The sequence below is a fragment of the Podarcis raffonei genome, chromosome 8, assembly GCF_027172205.1.
Source record: "Podarcis raffonei isolate rPodRaf1 chromosome 8, rPodRaf1.pri, whole genome shotgun sequence".
NCBI classification, from domain to species: domain Eukaryota; kingdom Metazoa; phylum Chordata; class Lepidosauria; order Squamata; family Lacertidae; genus Podarcis; species Podarcis raffonei.
Window position 1 is genome coordinate 19,548,456 of NC_070609.1, and position 18,787 is coordinate 19,567,242.

The following is an 18,787-nucleotide window of genomic DNA, read 5'->3' on the forward strand; positions in this document are numbered from 1 at the left end:
TTCAGCATCGTGCCATGGTTTAAATTGGCCCCGGCCACACACCCCAAGCAACCTGATTGGCCACTTGGCTACCTGGCATGGCTGGGCCTCCCCAGCATAAGGCGGGACGCTGTCCTGCCACCACGCTGAGGGGGGAGGCTCGGCGGCTCGCCCGCAATGTGTCCCCACAAAGAGGTGGAGCCAATTTATATAACTGGTTTGAGGATTTTTTGGGGTATCGTATACATATAACCTTAATGGGATATGGCTGGCGCTGTGGTCTAAACCACTGAGCCTTGGGCTTGCTGATCAGAAGGTTGGCGGTTTGAATCCCCGCGATGGGGTAAGCTCCCATTATTCAGTCCCAGCTCCTGCCAAACTAGCAGTTCGAAAGCACGCCAAAAAAGTACAAGTAGATAAATAGCTACCGCTGCGGCAGGATAGTAAATGGCGTTTCCGTGCGCTGCTCTGATTTCAGTGTTCCATTGCGCCAGAAGCGGCTTAGTCATGCTGGCCACAAAGCCCGGAAAAACTGTCTGTGGACAAACGCCGGCTCCCTCGGCCTGTAAAGCGAGGTGAGCACCGCAACCCCAGAGTCGTCTGCGACTGGACTTAACTGTCAGGGTCCTTTACCTTTACCTTTTTTAGATACAATGTTATGTTTGCACATATATATTTTTGTTATGTTCTATGTTGTAAACTGCCCTGTAGTTTTTTTGACAAAGGGCAGATTATAAATTTAAATAATAATAATAATAATAATAATAATAATAATAATAATAATAGCCTTCTGGATCAGGCAATGGCCCATCTTATCCAGCCTCCTGTTTTTACAGTCGCCAACCAGATGCCCAGGAGAAGCCAAAAGCAGGACCTGAGAATAGCAGCCTCCTTCTCTCATTCTGAGGTATCCAGCAAACGGCATTTGGAAGCACACAGCCTCCAGCAGTGTAGGTAGAGCAAAGACATCTGGGTTAGTAGCCAACAATAGCTCTTGCCCTTAAAATGCCTGAAGCAGGAAACAGGATAAAAATTGCTTTAAGGTTTAGGAGTGGAATTTGCCTGAATGTTTTTTTTAAAAAAAGATAAATAAATAAAATAGAATCCCATTTTTAATTTATATATAAAGCATGAACTTACAGATAAGTGTTCTGGTTATTTTTAATTTCAGACATGCTTCATACTATTTATGGGTTATGGCTGACATTTAGCTGGAACAAATTAGACGCGTTAAGCTGCTCCACCCCCATTCTGCTATGCAAATCAGCACAGGAACATTAGTGGTATTTTAAACTTTTCCCAATTCAATGAGAACTGGGCCGGTTCCAGGTGACTACCAGACCTCTTGCCAGGTCTTTATTTGCTTCGATTGGCCAGCATCCATGTCAGAACAAACTTCAGGCCAGAACTGAATCTGAGCCAGAACTGAACTGAACATTTTTAGTAGCATGGCTCCCATTATTCGCCTTCTGTTTCCCTACATCAGGGATGCAGCCCTTTGGATGTCTCTGGACTGCAGCTCCCATCATCCCTGACTATTGACCATACTGCATGGGGCTGATGGGAGTTGGAGTCCAACAACATCTGGCAGGCCACAGGTTTCCCTTGCCCTCCCCCCTTCTGAGATGAAAACAACTCGGGTCACATGAGCATCCCACACCTTCCCCTGAAATAATGCGAGGGTCCTATACACATGCTCAAGAAACCTCGAGAACACCTGCCATCAACAGCATATAAATTTTCCCTTGGCTTTTCTTCTGGCCCACATAGGACCAGCATGGATAGCTGGCTCAGGTGAATATCTGATGTTTCCTCCCTTTATGGTCTTGATTTGTGGGCTACACTAAAATGAGGCTGCATTTTAAGCTGTATTTTAAGCCATATTTTAATTGCTTTTGTTTTTTTTTCTATTGCGTTTTATTGTAATTTATATTTTTTGTTAGCCACCCTGAGCCCGGCCCTGGCTCGGGATGGTGGGGTATAAATAAAAAATTATTATTATTATTATTATTATTATTATTATTATTATTATTATTATTCCTCCTTCTGCTGTGTCAGGACAGAGGCGCTTACTTTGGAGTAAGTGAGTAAGTGGAAGGGGGAGACAACAGAGCATAGCTGTCAACTTTTCCCTTTTCTTGCGAGGCATCCTATTCCGAATAAGGGAATTTCCCTTTAAAAAAGAGAAATGTTGACAGCTATGCAACAGAGGCATGCAGGATGAAGGTGAGCCCAGCCCTGCAGGCGAGGCAGGGCTCCACAGGATTGGTGAAAGAATGCTTGTCACATTTCAGGTGCATCACAGAAGACTTGCACATTAGGCTCCTGCAGATGCCAGAGTTATTGGGGCACTTAACTAGGAGGGCACCAGGGGATGAGAGTGTGGGATGATGCTATAGCCTTTACACTATAAGACAAACTAAGGACATTGGGAAGGACATGATGCAGCAAGCCAAAGATCCATCTACTCCAGCATCCTGTTCTCGCAGTGACCAATCAGATGACAGAACAACCTGCAAGCTGGACATGAACTGCAGCAGCATCCTCACATATCAGCAGAGGCCCACCTAGTAAGGGCAGACCCACCACACGAACCTCCCATCAGCAGCATTGCTGGTGTGTACCAGGAAGGAGAGGGGGGATGTGGCCAAAAGGTTGGGGCTTTGCAGATGCACCAGCAGAGCCAATCTAATGCGCCCACCAGTGCATCTGTACAGCCGTGTCCTTGCCGCTGCCCTCACCACAGCCCCTTCTTGGCATACAGAAGCAGCGCTTTTGCCAGGAGGTTATTGTTGTGGCTCTGCCCCAGAGGATGAGCCGCTCCTGGCTAAGCATGGGAGGAGAAATTTTATTCAGTTCACATTTAAAGTCAAACTTGATCAGATTTGCTCCTTCCGAAACACTACAAGAACCGAAAGCAGGCTTTGAAATTTGCACTTATTCAGATTTTGCAGCGCAGTTCTCCAAACAATTTTTACAAAAATGCATATATTTGGGGGAAGTGTGTGGATATGCAAATGGGCATTATATATGGGGAAATGTTGTTGTTGTTGTTGTTGTTGTTGTTGTTGTACCTGGCTGGGTTACCCCAGCCACTCCGTAAATTGCTTGCAAAAATGTCTACAACAGTCAAAACTGCATAAAAAATGTGCTTATTAGGAGAAATTTGCACCAAAAGGCTAAAGAATTTTCATGCACTATTTTTCCTTTTTTAAGCTGGGGTTTGGGGAGGAGCAAATTGCTACAGAAAAGTGGAGAACCAAGTTTAAGACTGGAAAAAAGAGAAAATGAAAGAACCAGAATTGACGGATTCTCCTATCCCTTCTCATGCCTGTTATCAGGTTTCCCGCTCATGTACCTACCTGTTCACCTGAGAACTCTCACTCTGAAGGTCAAGGGACACACCATTCTTGGCCCAGCTAAAGTGCACAGTGGGAACACCTTGAGCTCGGCACTGGAGTGCTGCCTGGCTTCTCCCATCTCCTGAAGCTGCCACTTTCCTCAGTCCAGGGCTCTTGATGATCTCTGGTGGGTCTAGGGTGCCAGTGAGGGGAGTAGAACAAGGAAGAAATCATGAGAGTATTTGCAGCATTCATAAAAGAATGGTCTGTGAGGAGACTGAGCATATTTGCAACAGCCACCAGAGTTTTAGCTCCAACTTCAAAAGCAATAAAACCACAGTATTTAATTCTTGTTTCAATTTTACTGCGTAAGTTCATGTAAATCAGTGGGTATTATGAATTGTGTCCGATGAGAGTCCTACACAGACCCACTGAAACTAATGGGCATTTCCAGTGGACCTGCTCTGAGAGCTCAAGGGGCTGGATCCCAAGTTAGTCTGAGTAGACCCTGTAAAAGTAATGGACACAAATAACCATTCATTTCAGTGAGTTTTCTCTGAGCAGAACTGAGTTGAACACAGTGCTATGTATTGTGGAGTTTTATTACATGGGTTCAGATTTAAATTTTGTTGCTTTTATCTGTATCTTTGATCATTTCATAACACATGTTCATTTTAAAACAAAAAGGAATGTTAATTTTAGCTGTAATTTTTGATAAATATTTCACGCCATTTTATAACAACTGCTTAGGGGCTTTTGCTTTTTTTTGATTAAACAATCTATACATTTTGTTCAATAAGTTGCTCTATTACTGTTTGCAAGCCTCCTAGTATTATAGATCTTGATGTGTTCTAGTCAGCTGCTCAGGGTAGGCCCATTGAAATTAATGGGCCCAAGTTAGTCATGTCCAGGAATTTCAGTGGGTTTACTCTGAGTAAGATCAGCATTGGCTACAACCCAGTATCTTTATATCTTACTTTTTATATAATTGGAATGAAATAAGTGGTGGACAACGGACACAGGGAAGGTGGGGCAGGGCAAAATATAGAGGTTGGGGTTGCAGAAATACTAAGGAGGAAACTTACATCGAACAATCAAGCGGGCGCTACTCCTTGCTGCTGGGGAGATCCCATTGTCCGCCTGACACTCGTAGAGTCCAGCATGGGCTCGCTTTGCCTCCTGGACTCGAAGTCGCCCTACCAGCCCGTCCGACTGCAGTTCAATCCCCAGCTCTTCCAGGCTCTGCTCCAAATCGTTCTGGGTACAATATCAAGATAAGAGGGATCTGTTCTTGGTACTGACTGGAGCACACTTGAGAACTGAAGCCTCTCTCTACAGAAATCCAGACTGCACTCTGGATATTAGTCAGTTGCTATCCTTCAATATCACTCATATTAAAAAAAAATTAATATTTTTAAGGCAAGGTGCTTTGCAAGCCCCAACATTGTGCTTTCAAAGCCCCATACACAGCACTTTGCAAGCCCCAAAGATCAGCTTCTTGTCAGAGCTTGCAAAGCCCAGCCCACAGCTGACCTGCAAACCCCTTTGTGGCCCAGCTGCATCTTTACCTGCCCATCTGATGTCATACACATTAGGTATAGGACAGGTGAACGTACCTTCATTGAAATAGCCTCATGGGGAGGCTCCCTGTTAATCTGGGCCTACCTAGGCTTGCATTCATAGCCGTTATAGAAAGTTTAATGCACACCATGGTGCAGCCATAATGGATTAAGGTGGACAACGCTATCGCCCGTCTGCGTCATTTTTGTGTAAGCTGTCTGCACCTTTGCACAAAACTTTGCTGCTTTAGGCACTTTGAGTGGAGAGTAGCAGCAAATGGCCCCGAAGCCAGGGCAAAAATGAAAGGCAGCTATTTTGGCAAGCCAGGGCTGGTATCAGGAGCCAGAGTCAGGAGCAGGTCAACAATAAAACACTTGGGACTCAGCTACATTAGTAAAAAAACACCAGTTATTTGAATGTGTTATAAACATGCAACACCAGATGGTGCTAGAGAGCAAAAAAAAATTCTAAGCTGTTTTCCATAGCAGTTTTTTTCTTTTATTATATCTACTTGATTTCTGACTTATTTCTTTATTCAAAGAAATCAAAACAGCTCAGGCCTAGTGATCACAGCAGCTCTTCCCTGTAGGTCTTGGCCCAAAGAAGCAGTTGCGAGGACCAAAGGTCTCCATCTTCCCATCACTCTCTAAGACTCCTCCCCCAGTTCCTTCTCCAGCACACCTTCATCTTATATTGCAATTTTATACTGTGAACCGCCCTGAGACGGGGAAGGGGAGGGGAGCTGATAACAGCAGCAGGAGGAGAAACACACACACACACACCCGGCTTCTTCACTAGCCTGACTCATCTCTGCCTCTTGCCCCCTTCCTCACTAGCCTCTGCTTCTGCCTCTCATTCTGGACTGCTCTCTGCCACAGCCTCTTCCCACTCACTGAACCCTGTTGCCTCTTCAACCTCTGACACCTCCTTCTCCTCCCAGACTGCTGCCTCTTTTCCCTCTGACCACTCATCATCATTCCACCATCAATTCCCTGGCTCTGAGCCTTCTTCCCCTGGGGGTTTCCTTGGGGGTTCTCCAACTGGTGCCTCAGCATCCAGTCAGCCCATGACAGCTGTCATATGCCCATGTGCCCTGCACGGAGCACAAGTGATACAGCAGGTATCTCAATTACTCTCTTTTTTCTCCCCCTTCCCAAGTAGATTATGGCCATTCATGTTCCACATCTTATGACGATCTTCCTACACAAGCAGTGAAATTATGCAAAATTGATGGAAAAGTCCAGCCCCATTTCCAATTACTGATTGATACAAAAATGTCTATATGTGGGGGGAGGGATTAGTTAGTTCTTTGAGGGCATTGTGGGTAGGTTGCTTGTATGATTTATATTTCTTCCTTTTTCTTTCTGTCTTCCACCTATGCACCTTTGTGTGTACCATCCAGCTGAAGTCTGACCTATTGTCTTGGACTGGTAGATATGAAATTTATTGATCTACTATACTACAGAATAGTTTTATAACTAGGTGGAGGGGGTTAGGAGGAGACTGTGTGACTTGCTCAGATCAATTGCTTTCTCGGTGCTATTTATTAGCTCACACTGTTACTAAACGATTAATTAATTTATGCAAGTGATGTCAAATTGCTTTACATTTCATGAAATGTAAATTGCTTTATTTCTGAGAGTTCTATTTTATATCTTTTATTTTATTTTCTGTAAGTCCTATAAACTTTCAGAAGAGCATTTCATAAAACTGTTCAGCTTTGTACAATAATAAACCGAGCTATTAGTTCCAGTCCTAATCTTGAACCTGTGGGTTTTGCTGGTTAAGCTTTACTCCTTGCTCCTCTCGGTCGCCACTGAGCAAATTCAAACCTTGACTGGAGGGGACCCAATGAGGGCTAGTGTATGGACAGGGTTTGGCATGGCACCCACTGGCCTCGACAGGGTCACCAAATCAACAGTCCCTATCACTATTTTACTTGTACTCCAAAGCATCTGGGGGGCACCAGGTTGAGGAAGGTCCTACAAAGCAAATGTGGGTAACCTCTGGCCCTCCAGATGTTGCTGGAGTATGATTCCTGTCAGGCCCACCAAACATGGCCGATGGCCAGGTATGATGGGAGTTGTGGTTCAGCAACTTCTGGAGGGCCAAAGGTTACCTACCCCTGCTGTAAAAGAATATCAGGTCACACAAAGAGCCTTTCCTGCCTGTTAGCTACAAAAACTGACTTGCCACTTTCACTGGCAATAATCCCTGCCCCTCACTTAAGAAACAGAGTTGTGTCAATTGGCTAGGAGCTTCAGGCAAAAAATAATAATTCCATTAAAATAAGCATCTTCCAGCTGTCAGCACCCAGGAAAGATGCATGTACAATCATAGAAATATACTGTAGAAACTATTACATTTTATTTTAGTCTATAGAGCCTGCAATCTTTTGTTTTATCTCATTTTATCTTATTATACACAGCTTTTGGCTGTGAAGCAGTTTATAAATAAATAGATCTACTACATATTTTGGAAAAGGGGTTGTCCATTGGTTCTCTATATGCTCAGCTGCCTTTCAAGATACCATCATCAAACTCAGCACAAGCATTCCCAAGATGGCGGGGAGTGGTCTATGTTGAAACTTGGGTTCTGGGAGCCGTTTGAATCAAGACGGCAGAACAAAACATGACTCTGGTGTGACTTTGCCCATTTTTTTTTGCATGGGTTTGCCCCACCTCCAAGTTATTGTAGTAAAACTTGGCATGAGGCTTCCTGGGGTGGAGGGTGGCAGTCTTTGCCAACTTTGGGGTGCCTGGCACCATTCTGATTCAAGATGGCGGACTGAAATGTGACTTTGGCATGACTTCACCCATTATTTTTTGCTATGATGGGTCTAAGCTTACAAATTACACTAGTCATTTTAAAATCACAGTATTTTGGGTTCCTAAACACTCCTTGGCAGTGCCAGACACGCCTCACTAATCTGCAAAAGAAGAAAGAAAACCAGGTTTACTTGCTATTAAGTTAGGCAACAGCTTGGAGGGAAAACTCACGTCGCTGAGCAGAGCCACATCAGCTTAACAGGGTAAGAACTGTCTGGTTCTCTGCAAAAGCAAACTAACCATGGTGCAGTGGGTTTCATATTTTTTACCACAGCAACGGAGCTGTCAATATTTATTTGTTTATTTATATCCCTCTCTTCTGCTAAAAGTACCCAGAGCGGCAAATAACCTAATAATAAAAACTGTGCAATACAATCAATATAAATGCAAGTGCGATAAACAATTTCTAAAAGCATTAATGAAATGGAGAGCAAACAAACCCGCAAACCTATTGGCATCGAGAGTAAAAGATGCTCTACATTGCACCGGCGTTCAGTATGTATTGCAGCCAAGTGCAGAAATAAATAGTCTGGTGAGACTGTTGGCTGACAGAATAAAGCAGCTTAAGGTTTTGTTGCTGGTGTACTTTGGATTCATGTCTTATGGACCCTGAGTGTGCCATTCCTAGCCTGAATAAAGATCTCTCTCTTACTCACAAGGAACAGCCTCTGTTGTGGCATTTTGGATGGGAGTGAGGACAAGCAGGGGTGGAGGACTTAGAGACAGCCCAGCCTGTTTTGCCGCCTGTAGCGAAACAGGAAGGTGCTGTCTCCAAACCCCACCACTTCCCCCTCTACTTACCAAGGTTGCATGGCAGTGACTTCTGGTGAGATCCTACACAAACTCCACAAGATCTCACCAAAAGCTGCTTTAACTATGTGACTCTGGCAGTGGCAGGGGGATTATCCACAGAGGCACCACCCTGAGGGACTCTGCCACCCGTGGCAGCTGCTTCAGTCCACCTCATGGGTAGGTCAGTCCTGTCCAGAACCTCTTCACCTGGTCCTCAGAATTTTCTCTAGGTCACACCCTTTACCAGCCCTGCTCCACAGCGCCTTCAGTGCTCTTGCCTGTCTGGACTGTGTCATCGAACTGTTGACACAGTTGAACTCATGACTCTTGCTCCCCTGCATCAAGGATGGAGAGATGCAGCTGTTTGAATGGCTGGAATGTCAATTAGAGTCACATCCATTTCTCCACCCAATTTTGGCTTTGGCTGCACCCAGGACTGTCGTGTGGCCCCTATAAGGTTACCCAGACTGGAAAGGTCAGGAAACTGCGGCCTTCCAGATATAGTTGGACTCCAGCTCCCATGAGCCCCAGCCAGCATGCCCAACGGTTGGCAATAATGGGATTTGTAGTCCAGCATCATCAGCAGGGCCACAGGGTAAAAGCTTGAAGCAAACAGAAAGTCTTCTTCCACCCTTAACCTCAGCTTCTGGTCTAGACTAGCCACTTACCAGCCATCTCCACTGGAACATGTTTGCAGGTGTGGGGTTGGCATCCACCTGGCACTCAATCTCAGCTGTGCCCCCCAGGTCCACATAGGTTGGGTCTCCAATGCTGCGGATGGATGGCGAATCTGTTCACGGGGGGGGAAGGTATGTGGCATGCTAGTGACAGGCAAGAATTTCAATTTGGTCCACATCTTAATGCAAACCTACCTAAAACAATAGCTACTCCCCCAAAGCAGCTATCCTGCAAAATGCACAGTTAGCAATGCAGTTTCCCAACCAAAGATGCGTCTAACAAGGGAAAGTGTGCACAATAATAAATAAAGAGAATTCAGAAACATTGCATATGAAAGTGAATTACATTAGTGGCCAAAACGATGGAAACCTTTTGGGGAAAGTGTATTTCCCAAGTTTGATTGCTCATAACACCTGATTGGCTCTCTAAACACTCATGCTCATTGGCTACACTCAAATGAAGGAAACCTACTGCATATCAACCTAAGCAAGTTGTGCTTCCTTTTTCTGGTTATTTGGCTATAACTTTTTATAGAATACAGATAACTGAACAAACTTTGTTGCATTACATTATTCATTAAATTATCTTTCCATTGCTATGTAATTTTATGGTATTACTTTTTTAAAAAAAGTGGTGTTATGAGCCACCAAACCTCAGAAATACACTTCTTCCAAAAGGTTTCCACAAATTTGGCCACTAGTGTATATTAAGGGAAATTGTTGGGAAAGGTGTGTGCATTAGGTAAGATGGCATTCAAAAATGTGTGAATTAAAAGAAACAAACACTAAAATGCTGAAAAAATTCATAGAGAGATGAGAGAGAGAGAGAGAGAGAGAGAGAGAGAGAGAGAGAGAGAGAGAGAGAGAGAATATATTGTTGGCATCCAGCTGTTCAGAGAGAGATTGGAGCACACCTCTGGGAGTGAACCCAAATCACCTCCCTGGGGCAAAAGCCTGGCCAGGGTGTATGGAGGTCTTGGGCTGCCCAAACGTTAAGACCCCCTCTCAGCTTTGCTGATGTGGTCCAAAGGAAAGCAGAGCAATATGTCTGGCACTGGCTGGGCTTCAGGAGTTGCCAGAAGGAGGCGAGCAAGGCACCATCCGACCGCCTTAGGGATGTACACGTGTGTGTGTGTGTGTGTGTGTGTGTGTGTGTGTGTGTGACTGGAAATGTGGCAAATAGCACTTCAGATTGGGGAAATGATGGAAACTGAAACTGAAGGATTTGCCCATTCCTATGTTACACCACCGCACAAAGAGAGAGTGTGGTGTAGCATTGGTTCCCAAGAGCAGGCATGAAGCTAAACCCAGGCCAGCTGCGAGAGGATGTGTGCTGAGACACCAAGAGAAGGAAGGCAGAGGAGAGCATGCCAGAGCTATAATCACAAAGGACAGAAAAGCACAGATGAGGCCCCTCATCCTTCAAGTGACGGAATACATGGTATGCCCTCTCCACCTGATACTCACACTGCACATCCAACAAGAGGGCCGTTTCATTGTGGCCTTCTGGGTTCTCGCAGTAGATCTTGTACATGCCAGCATCCGCCCTGGTCAGGTTCCAGATCTCTAGAGAGCCACCATCCCGCAGGTGATACCGTGGGGAACCCTCTAAGGAAGACAGAGAGGCGACCAATCTTAAGGAAAGCATTGCAAACAAGAAGAAGAAGAAGAAGAGTTTGGATTTGATATATTGCTTTATCACTACCTGAAGGAGTCTCAAAGTGGCTAACATTCTCCTTTCCCTTCCTCCCCCACAACAAACACTCTGTGAGGTGAGTGGGGCTGAGAGACTTCAAAGAAGTGTGACTGGCCCAAGGTCACCCAGCGGCTGCATGTGGAGGAGCGGAGACGCGAACCCGGTTCACCAGATTACGAGACTACCGCTCTTAACCACTACACCACACTGGCTCTCAGCAAGGGCCAAGGACAGTGGTGGCTGTTGGCTATTGGACCTGGTGGGGCAGAGGTCAGGGAGCCAGAGCCAATGACAGGGAAAGTGAACTAATTCTGTTTTTTTGTCCCTGTCTTCCTCCCAGCTGAGCTCTACAAAGGCAACCCTGAGACTCAGGAAGAGGAAGCTGATAGCCCTTGCAATTAAGGAGGTAAGCAATTGGGGGCTAGCCGAGGACAGCTGAGCTTGGTGGGGCAATGCCCAACCGGGCCTAATGGACCAGTCTTCACTGGGTTAGGAACAGGTGAGCAACAGACTAGAGAGAGAAAGAGAGCAGGCTGGCTGTCATGGACTGGCTGGATGCAGAGGAGTGGCAGGAGTCAGCAACTGGGGAACCCCCAAGGGAAGAAGACTCAGAGCCAGGGGTTGGTGATGGGACGATGATGAGTGGTCAGAGGGAAAAGCCTGGGAGGAGGAATGATTGGAAGTTGAAGAGCTAACAGGGTTTAGTGAGCAGGGAGAGTCTGGGGCAGATAGCAGTCCAGAATCAGAAACAGGAGAGGAGGCCAAGAGACAGAGATGAGTCAGGCTGGTGAGGAAGCCAGGATGTCTCCTACTCCTGCTGCGACCAGCTCCACCCCCTCCTGGTCTCCCAGAACCAGAAGAGTTATGAAGAGGGAGGAGCAAAGACAGGCACAGCAACGGAATCTCAGATTGCTTAGAAGGGACCCAGGGGAGGAGGAGACTTAGGCAACTGTGAGAAGATGGGGACCTTCAATCTCCACAACTGCCTCATAGGGGCAAGACCTACTGGGATGACTTGCTGTGCTCACTAGGCAGACCTTATTTCCTTGAATAAAGAGTTAAGTTCACTGATGCCGTGTGATTTATTGCTCTTGGCACTGGCCCACCCAGCTGTCATTGCACAATTTACCCTTCCACTGCAAGGCATTTTTTTCACCAGAAGGATGAAGCCCGCTAAGGATTCCAGGAGGCATATTAACTCAGAATGGAGAACCTGTGGCCATCCAGATATTTGTTCAACTCCAACTTCCTTCCCTCCCAGCTAGCATGGCCCATAGCCAGGGATAATGCAAAGTGTAGTGCAGCAACAATGTGTGAGCTACAGGTTCCCTACCCCTGTATTAGTCAACAAATGTCTTTTCCTTCCAGTGCAAATAGCTTCAAAAGGAGAATTTTCCTTAGAACCGCAGCCAGGGAAGAAATGGTGAAATTCCTCCTGACTTGCTGCAAGCCAGGTGATTATCATAACTCACTGTGTGGATGCTATTTGCATCTTTTTTAAGTGCAAATTAAATGCAAAGATGTTCAGCGCCCCATCTAATTTGGCCATTTGATTGGAAGCTCCTTGCAGCTAGGACCAGTCTCATTGGTCTGCAAAAAGACGGGCACACTGGTGACGAAACAACAGCAACAGCTTGGGACTTCACTCCAAGAATGATGCTGGACCCACCTGTCAAGAGTACCTCACCAAGGAAGCTCCAGCGATAGGTGATGTCTGGAGGGTTGGCCGACACCAGCAAGGGCAGCTGGACAGCTCCGTGCTCCACAGCCTGCACTACTAGAGGTTGCTCAGAGGAGAACTCTGGGGGAACTGTGCAAAAAGCAGAGGAAGAAGAGATTCTCAGATGACTTTCTCAGTGACTTTCCCTCCTGCTTCTTGCAGCCCAAAGGTGTCTATTATGCTCTTTCTGATTCTTTCCCTCTGAATAAAGGGGTCAAACAGGGCTGCCTCTTGGCCCCTTTTCTATTTAATTTCTACATTAATGACATCGTAAAAAAAAAAAAAAAAAAAAAAAAAACAAAGGTGTCTATTATGAGCATATGGCAGGTTGTTGCTGGTACATTTCAAAGAGCCAGGCTTACATTTCAAAGAGCTTCCACAGAAACCCTCCGGGTAAACGTTGCCTTACATCCGCCCTGGGGACAACACATGCTAAAACTGTAAACAAATCAACCATGATTTCAGCCCAATGAACTGCAATGTGGTCATGGAAGACACACATGAGTGACAGCTCCCGCCTCCTGGTTGTTCCTTCCAGTTTGCTTTCCTCATTTATCCGTCAGTTTGCAAAATGGTTTTTGAAATCCTTGTGAAAATCCAACGGCATTTTATTTTACATTTCTCCATATACATATTTTATGCAGTTTTTATGCTAGGTTATTTGCAAGCTATTTTCCCTAATACAATGGATCTTTCTTTATTATTTTCATGCATTTCTATGCACATTTTACTCTAGCCAATGCACATTACAAAAACGGTTGGAGAACTGCAGTGCAAAATTCAGAGAAGCATGCATTTTGAAGGCGGCTGCTTTTCGGTTCACACATTGTTTCAGAAAGTGTGGCTTAGGTAGCTTTGCATTAATTTTAGGTAGGTTCACCTTCAAATGTAAAACTGAACTGAACTTCCCTCCCCTCCCTACTTCATACTTACATAGGACAGTGAGCTTGTAGAAGGTATTCACACCTTCAGAGAGGACAGAGCTGTATGCATGGCATTCTACTCTCATCCCATGATCTGCAGATGACACCACTAGAGTCACTTTTCCTGAAGTGGAAAACCCTCCAAATTCTGCTTTCTTCTGCTCTGGGTTAGTTGCCTTCAACCTGAAGAAGAAACACTACTAACAATAACTTATCAAGAACTTATAAGAACAAGAAAAAGCTCTGCTGGATCAGGACATTGGCACATCTAGTCCAGAATTTTGTTCTCCCAATAGCCAAAAATACACCTACAGAAAGCCTCCAAGAAGGACCTGAGGACAACAGCAACTCTGCCCACTTGTGACTCCCAAGCGTGGTTTTTATGGTGCTTATATAATAATAATAGTATAATAATTTATTATTTATACCCCGCCCAACTAGCTGGATTTTCCCAGCCACTCTGGGCGGCTTCCAACAAATATTTAAAATACAATAAAACATCAGACATTAAAAACTTCCCTAAACAGGGCTGCTTTCAGATGTCTTCTAAAAGTCAGATAGTTGTTTATTTCCTTGACATCTGATGGGAGGGCGTTCCACTACCAAGAAGGCTCTCTGCCTTACTTACAATGCTTATATTCATATGTAACCTATTGCAGTGTTTTTCAACTCCAGGTCCCCTGGTGCTCTTGGACTGCAGCTCCCATCATCCACAGCCAGCTTAGCCAATGGCTAAGGATGAAGGGAGCTGTCACCCGACAGCATCTAGAGATCCAAGGCTGAAGAACGCTGACCTACTGTAAACCATTTGGAGAACTTTGGATAATAACTGGTCTATAAGTGGAAATAATAATAATAATATACACAGGAAAACAAGCTGGAGAGACTTGGGTGTCCACATCACCTTTTTCCATGACTGAGCCCTAAGATGTTCCAGCAAACTGGAGGAGCAAAGAGTGAGAGGTCAAAGGACACAATCCTGCCCAAGGTTCCAAAATGTATTGGACTAGCCCTGGCAGAAATGGACAAGGGCCTTTGAAGATGTAGCAAGACCTGCAGGTGAAGCTGTTGTAGGATGGGCATAGGGGAAGTCAGACATCCTCTTACCTTTTCCCATCTTTGAGCCAGGTTAGGGAGCTGACGGGAGGGTTGCTACTGCCCGATTTGCAGTGAAGTGTCACCGACTGGCCAGGCCTGACCTCCTTGGCTGTCACTGTAATGTTTGCACTTAGGGGCGGGACTGTGGAAAGAAAGCGGCTGGCTGTCAAGACTCAGGCTTCGGCGCCACCTCCAAGCTCTACCTTCCATGCCAACCTTCCCCAACCTGCCACCCTCCAGATGCCTTAAACTACAACTCCCATCAGCCCTGGCCACAGTGACCATGATGGGAGTTGTCGTTCAGAAGAAATTGACAGGGGATGTGGATTGACAGGGGAAGGCCGTATAAGGTCTATATTCACGCCTTCTGCATTGAGGTACAGATAGGAGATATAGCTCAGTGGCAGAGCCTCTGGCTCACATGCAGAAGGCCCCAATCCCCGGCATCTCCTGATAGGGCTCGGAGAGCCTCTTTTCTGGAAATCCCGAAGAGCCACTGCAATCCAGTGTTGACAATACTGAGCTGGATGGATCGGTGGTGTGCTTTGGTAAAAAGCCAGCTTCCTATGTTCAGGTCCCATCTTTCCACTTGTGGTGCCACAACTCTTGGGGCTGAGCTCTTCTTTCAAATATCTTTATCTTTAATACGGTCAGTGACCAGGAAGCAATTTATAAAAATATGACATTAAAAGTAGTATTGTGCTACAAATAACAGTAGAAATATGGCCAATTCACAGAATTGGTGCTTATATTTATGACCAGGTTTCGACTTTTAAGGTTTTAAAAGTTCAATTCAGGTGTCGCTACTGTTTATTATCGTTCCTTCGATGTTTACAATTTGAACTCCGTTGTTGTCATCATTGCTCGTCTTATTCTTGTTGCAATGTAACAGTACTTTGCCACGGACCTGTTAATTTCGGGCTCTTTGTCAGCTAAGAGGTGTCTGATATAGGTGTCGTCTGTACTACGAGGTATTTTCCTCAGAATCGGTTCGATCAGCTCTTTTCTTGAGTCTCGATATAATGGGCAGTATAAGATGACATGCCCAATGGTTTCGATTTCATTGCTGTTACAGGGACATAATCTTTGTTCGATCAGTATTTTATTGTATCTTCCCTCTAGAAGAGCTGAAGGGAGAGCGTTAAAGCGGGCCCTGGAAAATGCCCATCGGTGTTTAGCGTTGTCTAGAACTTTGAGATAGTTTGCTAGATGGGGCCTTTGGGGATTGTATAGAAGTTTATAAGTTATCGGAAGTTGATTAAAGTCATTTTGGGCTTCAATGTCCCTGAGTCTTTCTTTGATTATGTTCTTGGCCCTTCCCCTTTCTAAACTTAATAAATACTCTGGGGAGAGACCATATGTGGCCAGTTTTCTGAGAGTGCCCTTCAACCAACTAGATTGGAATTTGTCAAGAAGCATCAGGGAAAGTAGTCCAACCGGCGAGTTGTTAAGTCTTAGCCAAGTGCATAAGGTTCTTATCCATACTTTGGCTTTAATGCTGTATAAGCCCGCTTCCAGTCGTAGGGTGGCGTTTGGGACGCATTTAGGTGTTTGCAGGAGTGATCTAAGGAAACCTGATTGTATCTTTTCATATGGGTCTAGATTAGAGAGGGAGACGAGTGGTGCGCCGTATAGTATTTGTGCTGTTGGTTTTGCAACGAATAGTTTAATTGTAGCAGGAATGAAATTTCCTCCCGTTGTACGATGGAATCTTAGGATTGCTGTTGGACTTTTTTGTGCTGTAGAGGAGCTGTAATTTATGTGGGCAGTCTTCTTCCTTGATGCTTGGAATATAACTCCTAGGTATTTAAAGCATGTCACTTGTTCAATCTCCTGATTGTCTAAATTCCATCTGTATATTTTCCTTTTGTTAGAGAAAACCATGATTTTTGTTTTTTGGTAGTTCACTGCTAGTTTCTCTTCTCTACAATATTGGGATAAGCTGTTAAGAGCTCTTTTGAGGCCCATCTGAGTCTGGGACAATATAACTGCATCGTCTGCATAGAGTAGGATAGGCAGTTTTTTGTCTGCTAATTTTGGGGCGTGTTGTATCCGCTCCTTGTAGGTGGTCTATTAGGGAGTTTATATAGATGTTGAACAAAAAGGGGGCCAAAATGCATCCTTGTTTAACTCCCTTTGTTGTTCTAATAAAATTAGAGAGTTGACCTTCTTGGCTGCATCTTATACGAAGTCATGTGTTGTTGTACAGTTTGTATATTAGTAGCAGCAGACGTCGGTCTATGGATGATTTGTTGAGTTTGTCCCAGAGTCGGGTTCTTGGGATGGAGTCAAAGGCTGCTTTAAAATCTACAAATGCTGCGAATAGGTGGTGATTGCGGTGCGACGTGTATTTCTCAGCTAGGTGCTGTAAGATCAGGCAGTGATCCATTGTGGATCTCCCCTGTCTAAATCCTGCCTGTGCATCATCAAGAATCTTCGCTCTTTCTATCCATTCGCACAGTTTCTCGCTGAGGTGTTTAGCGTATAATTTACTTATTATATTCAGGAGGCTTATAGGTCTATAGTTGGAGGGATCGTCCCTCGAGCCTTTTTTGTAAATGGGAATAATGATGGAAGTCCCCCAGTCGTATGGAATCTGTGCAGTTCTATCTATATATGTGAACAGAGAGGTTAGCAAGGGGGCCCACCAGTTCGCATTGGTTTTAAAAAGTTCCGCTGGTATACAGTCAATTCCGGGGGCTTTCCCGTTCTTTAGTTGGTCAATCAGCAGATGAGTCTCTGTTATTGAGACTGCTGGCCATGGCTGTATCTGATCTTCCGGTATGTCTAATGCATAGGACTCATCGCTAGATTCCTCGTAAAGATTATGGAAGTGTGTTTCCCAGGCTTTCATTGATATGCAGCAGGATAGTTGTGATAGGCCCCTATCCGGCTGTACAGCTACGATTCTCCAGAATAATGATGGGTTACTTGATTTGGAGGCCTCTATCAGTTGCTGCCATAATAACTTCATTGCGTATCTTTTCTTTTGTGTCAGGAGTTTTTTGTAACTTCTTTTGGCTTCAAGCATCTTTTGTCTGTTATCCTCTGTTGGATTATCCTTATGGCAGATGAAGGAGTGGATCAATGATTTCTTGGAGGTTATACACTCATGATCGAACCACTCCCTGGAAGTTTTCCTATGGTGGGGAGACTTGGAATTCGGTTTTACAACAAACTCTTGAATTTTTTGTATAAGCATTTCATATGTTGTCATCATGTTCGGGGCGCTCTCCTCTATTTCTAAGCACCCTTCCATAATTGCTTTTGAGAGACGGTAGCTCTCCTCAGATTTGTACCCGTTAGATATCCGCTCGCTCACTTGTCCATTCCATCTGATTTTCTTGAAGCCTGTTCCAGGTGTTAGATCTGGTTGATATCTGTGTTGTGGTTTGGGCAGATCAAAGGGTAAATCACACACGAGGGATAAAGGTAGGTGGTCACTTTCAGCTCTTGCTGTAATGGTGAATTTTGATATCCTAGGGATCAGATCCTGGCTCTTGGGGCTGAGCTTATCAATACACCAGAAACAAACAAGCCAAAAAGAATATTTCTTGTTTATGGATGCTATCACTTTTAAATAATAGAAGAGGGAAATCCCATATTTATAGGTTTCACCCATATCGTAAATCATTTGCATTTGGTCAGGAGTTCTAAAGCCCAGTCTTCTTCCCAGGATGCTTGCTTGCTTGAGTCATCAATTTTATTTTATTTATATCCCGCCCTTCCTCCCAAAGGAGCCCAGGGTGGCTTCCTAGGCACCCTCTACTAGACTGTGCGTGAAAGCTGCCACTCAGTGAGAGAGGGGTTTGCATGCAACAGGTCCCAGGTTTAACCCTTGGTTTCTCTAGATAGGGCTGGAAACAGACTTATTATGCCTGAAACCTTGGGAAACCGCTGCCCATCACTGTCAACAATAGTGAGCTAGATGCTATAACTTGCCCTTGCACCCTGCACAATATACTGGCGAAGCTCAGCAGGCACCCAGGCTGCTTCAGAGGAGGGCAGGACCACGGACAGCTCACTGTGGTTCTGCATACAGAGACAGGATGGACACAAGGCACCTAACAGCAGCCAGCTTGGAACATTGTCCCATCAATGGTTTAGTCTGGAGCAAACAATGAGCTTAAGCAGCCTCACCATCATTGGGTGGCGGACTCAAGCTCCATCCCC

The 18,787-nt window shown here is 45.0% G+C and overlaps 1 protein-coding gene across 1 annotated transcript in view; it reads right to left on the bottom strand.

The window, feature by feature from the left end:
* NPHS1 (NPHS1 adhesion molecule, nephrin) overlaps positions 1-18,787 on the bottom strand; it is a 50,494-nt gene that overhangs the window by 12,628 nt on the left and 19,079 nt on the right. Inside the window, exons 14-20 of the mRNA XM_053398371.1 lie at positions 14,624-14,756; positions 13,527-13,699; positions 12,543-12,683; positions 10,645-10,785; positions 9,169-9,290; positions 4,406-4,577; positions 3,342-3,513 (exon numbers count right to left, since the gene is read on the bottom strand). Of these exons, the coding sequence (XP_053254346.1) occupies positions 3,342-3,513; positions 4,406-4,577; positions 9,169-9,290; positions 10,645-10,785; positions 12,543-12,683; positions 13,527-13,699; positions 14,624-14,756 (1,054 nt within the window). The remainder of the gene's footprint in view (positions 1-3,341; positions 3,514-4,405; positions 4,578-9,168; positions 9,291-10,644; positions 10,786-12,542; positions 12,684-13,526; positions 13,700-14,623; positions 14,757-18,787) is intronic.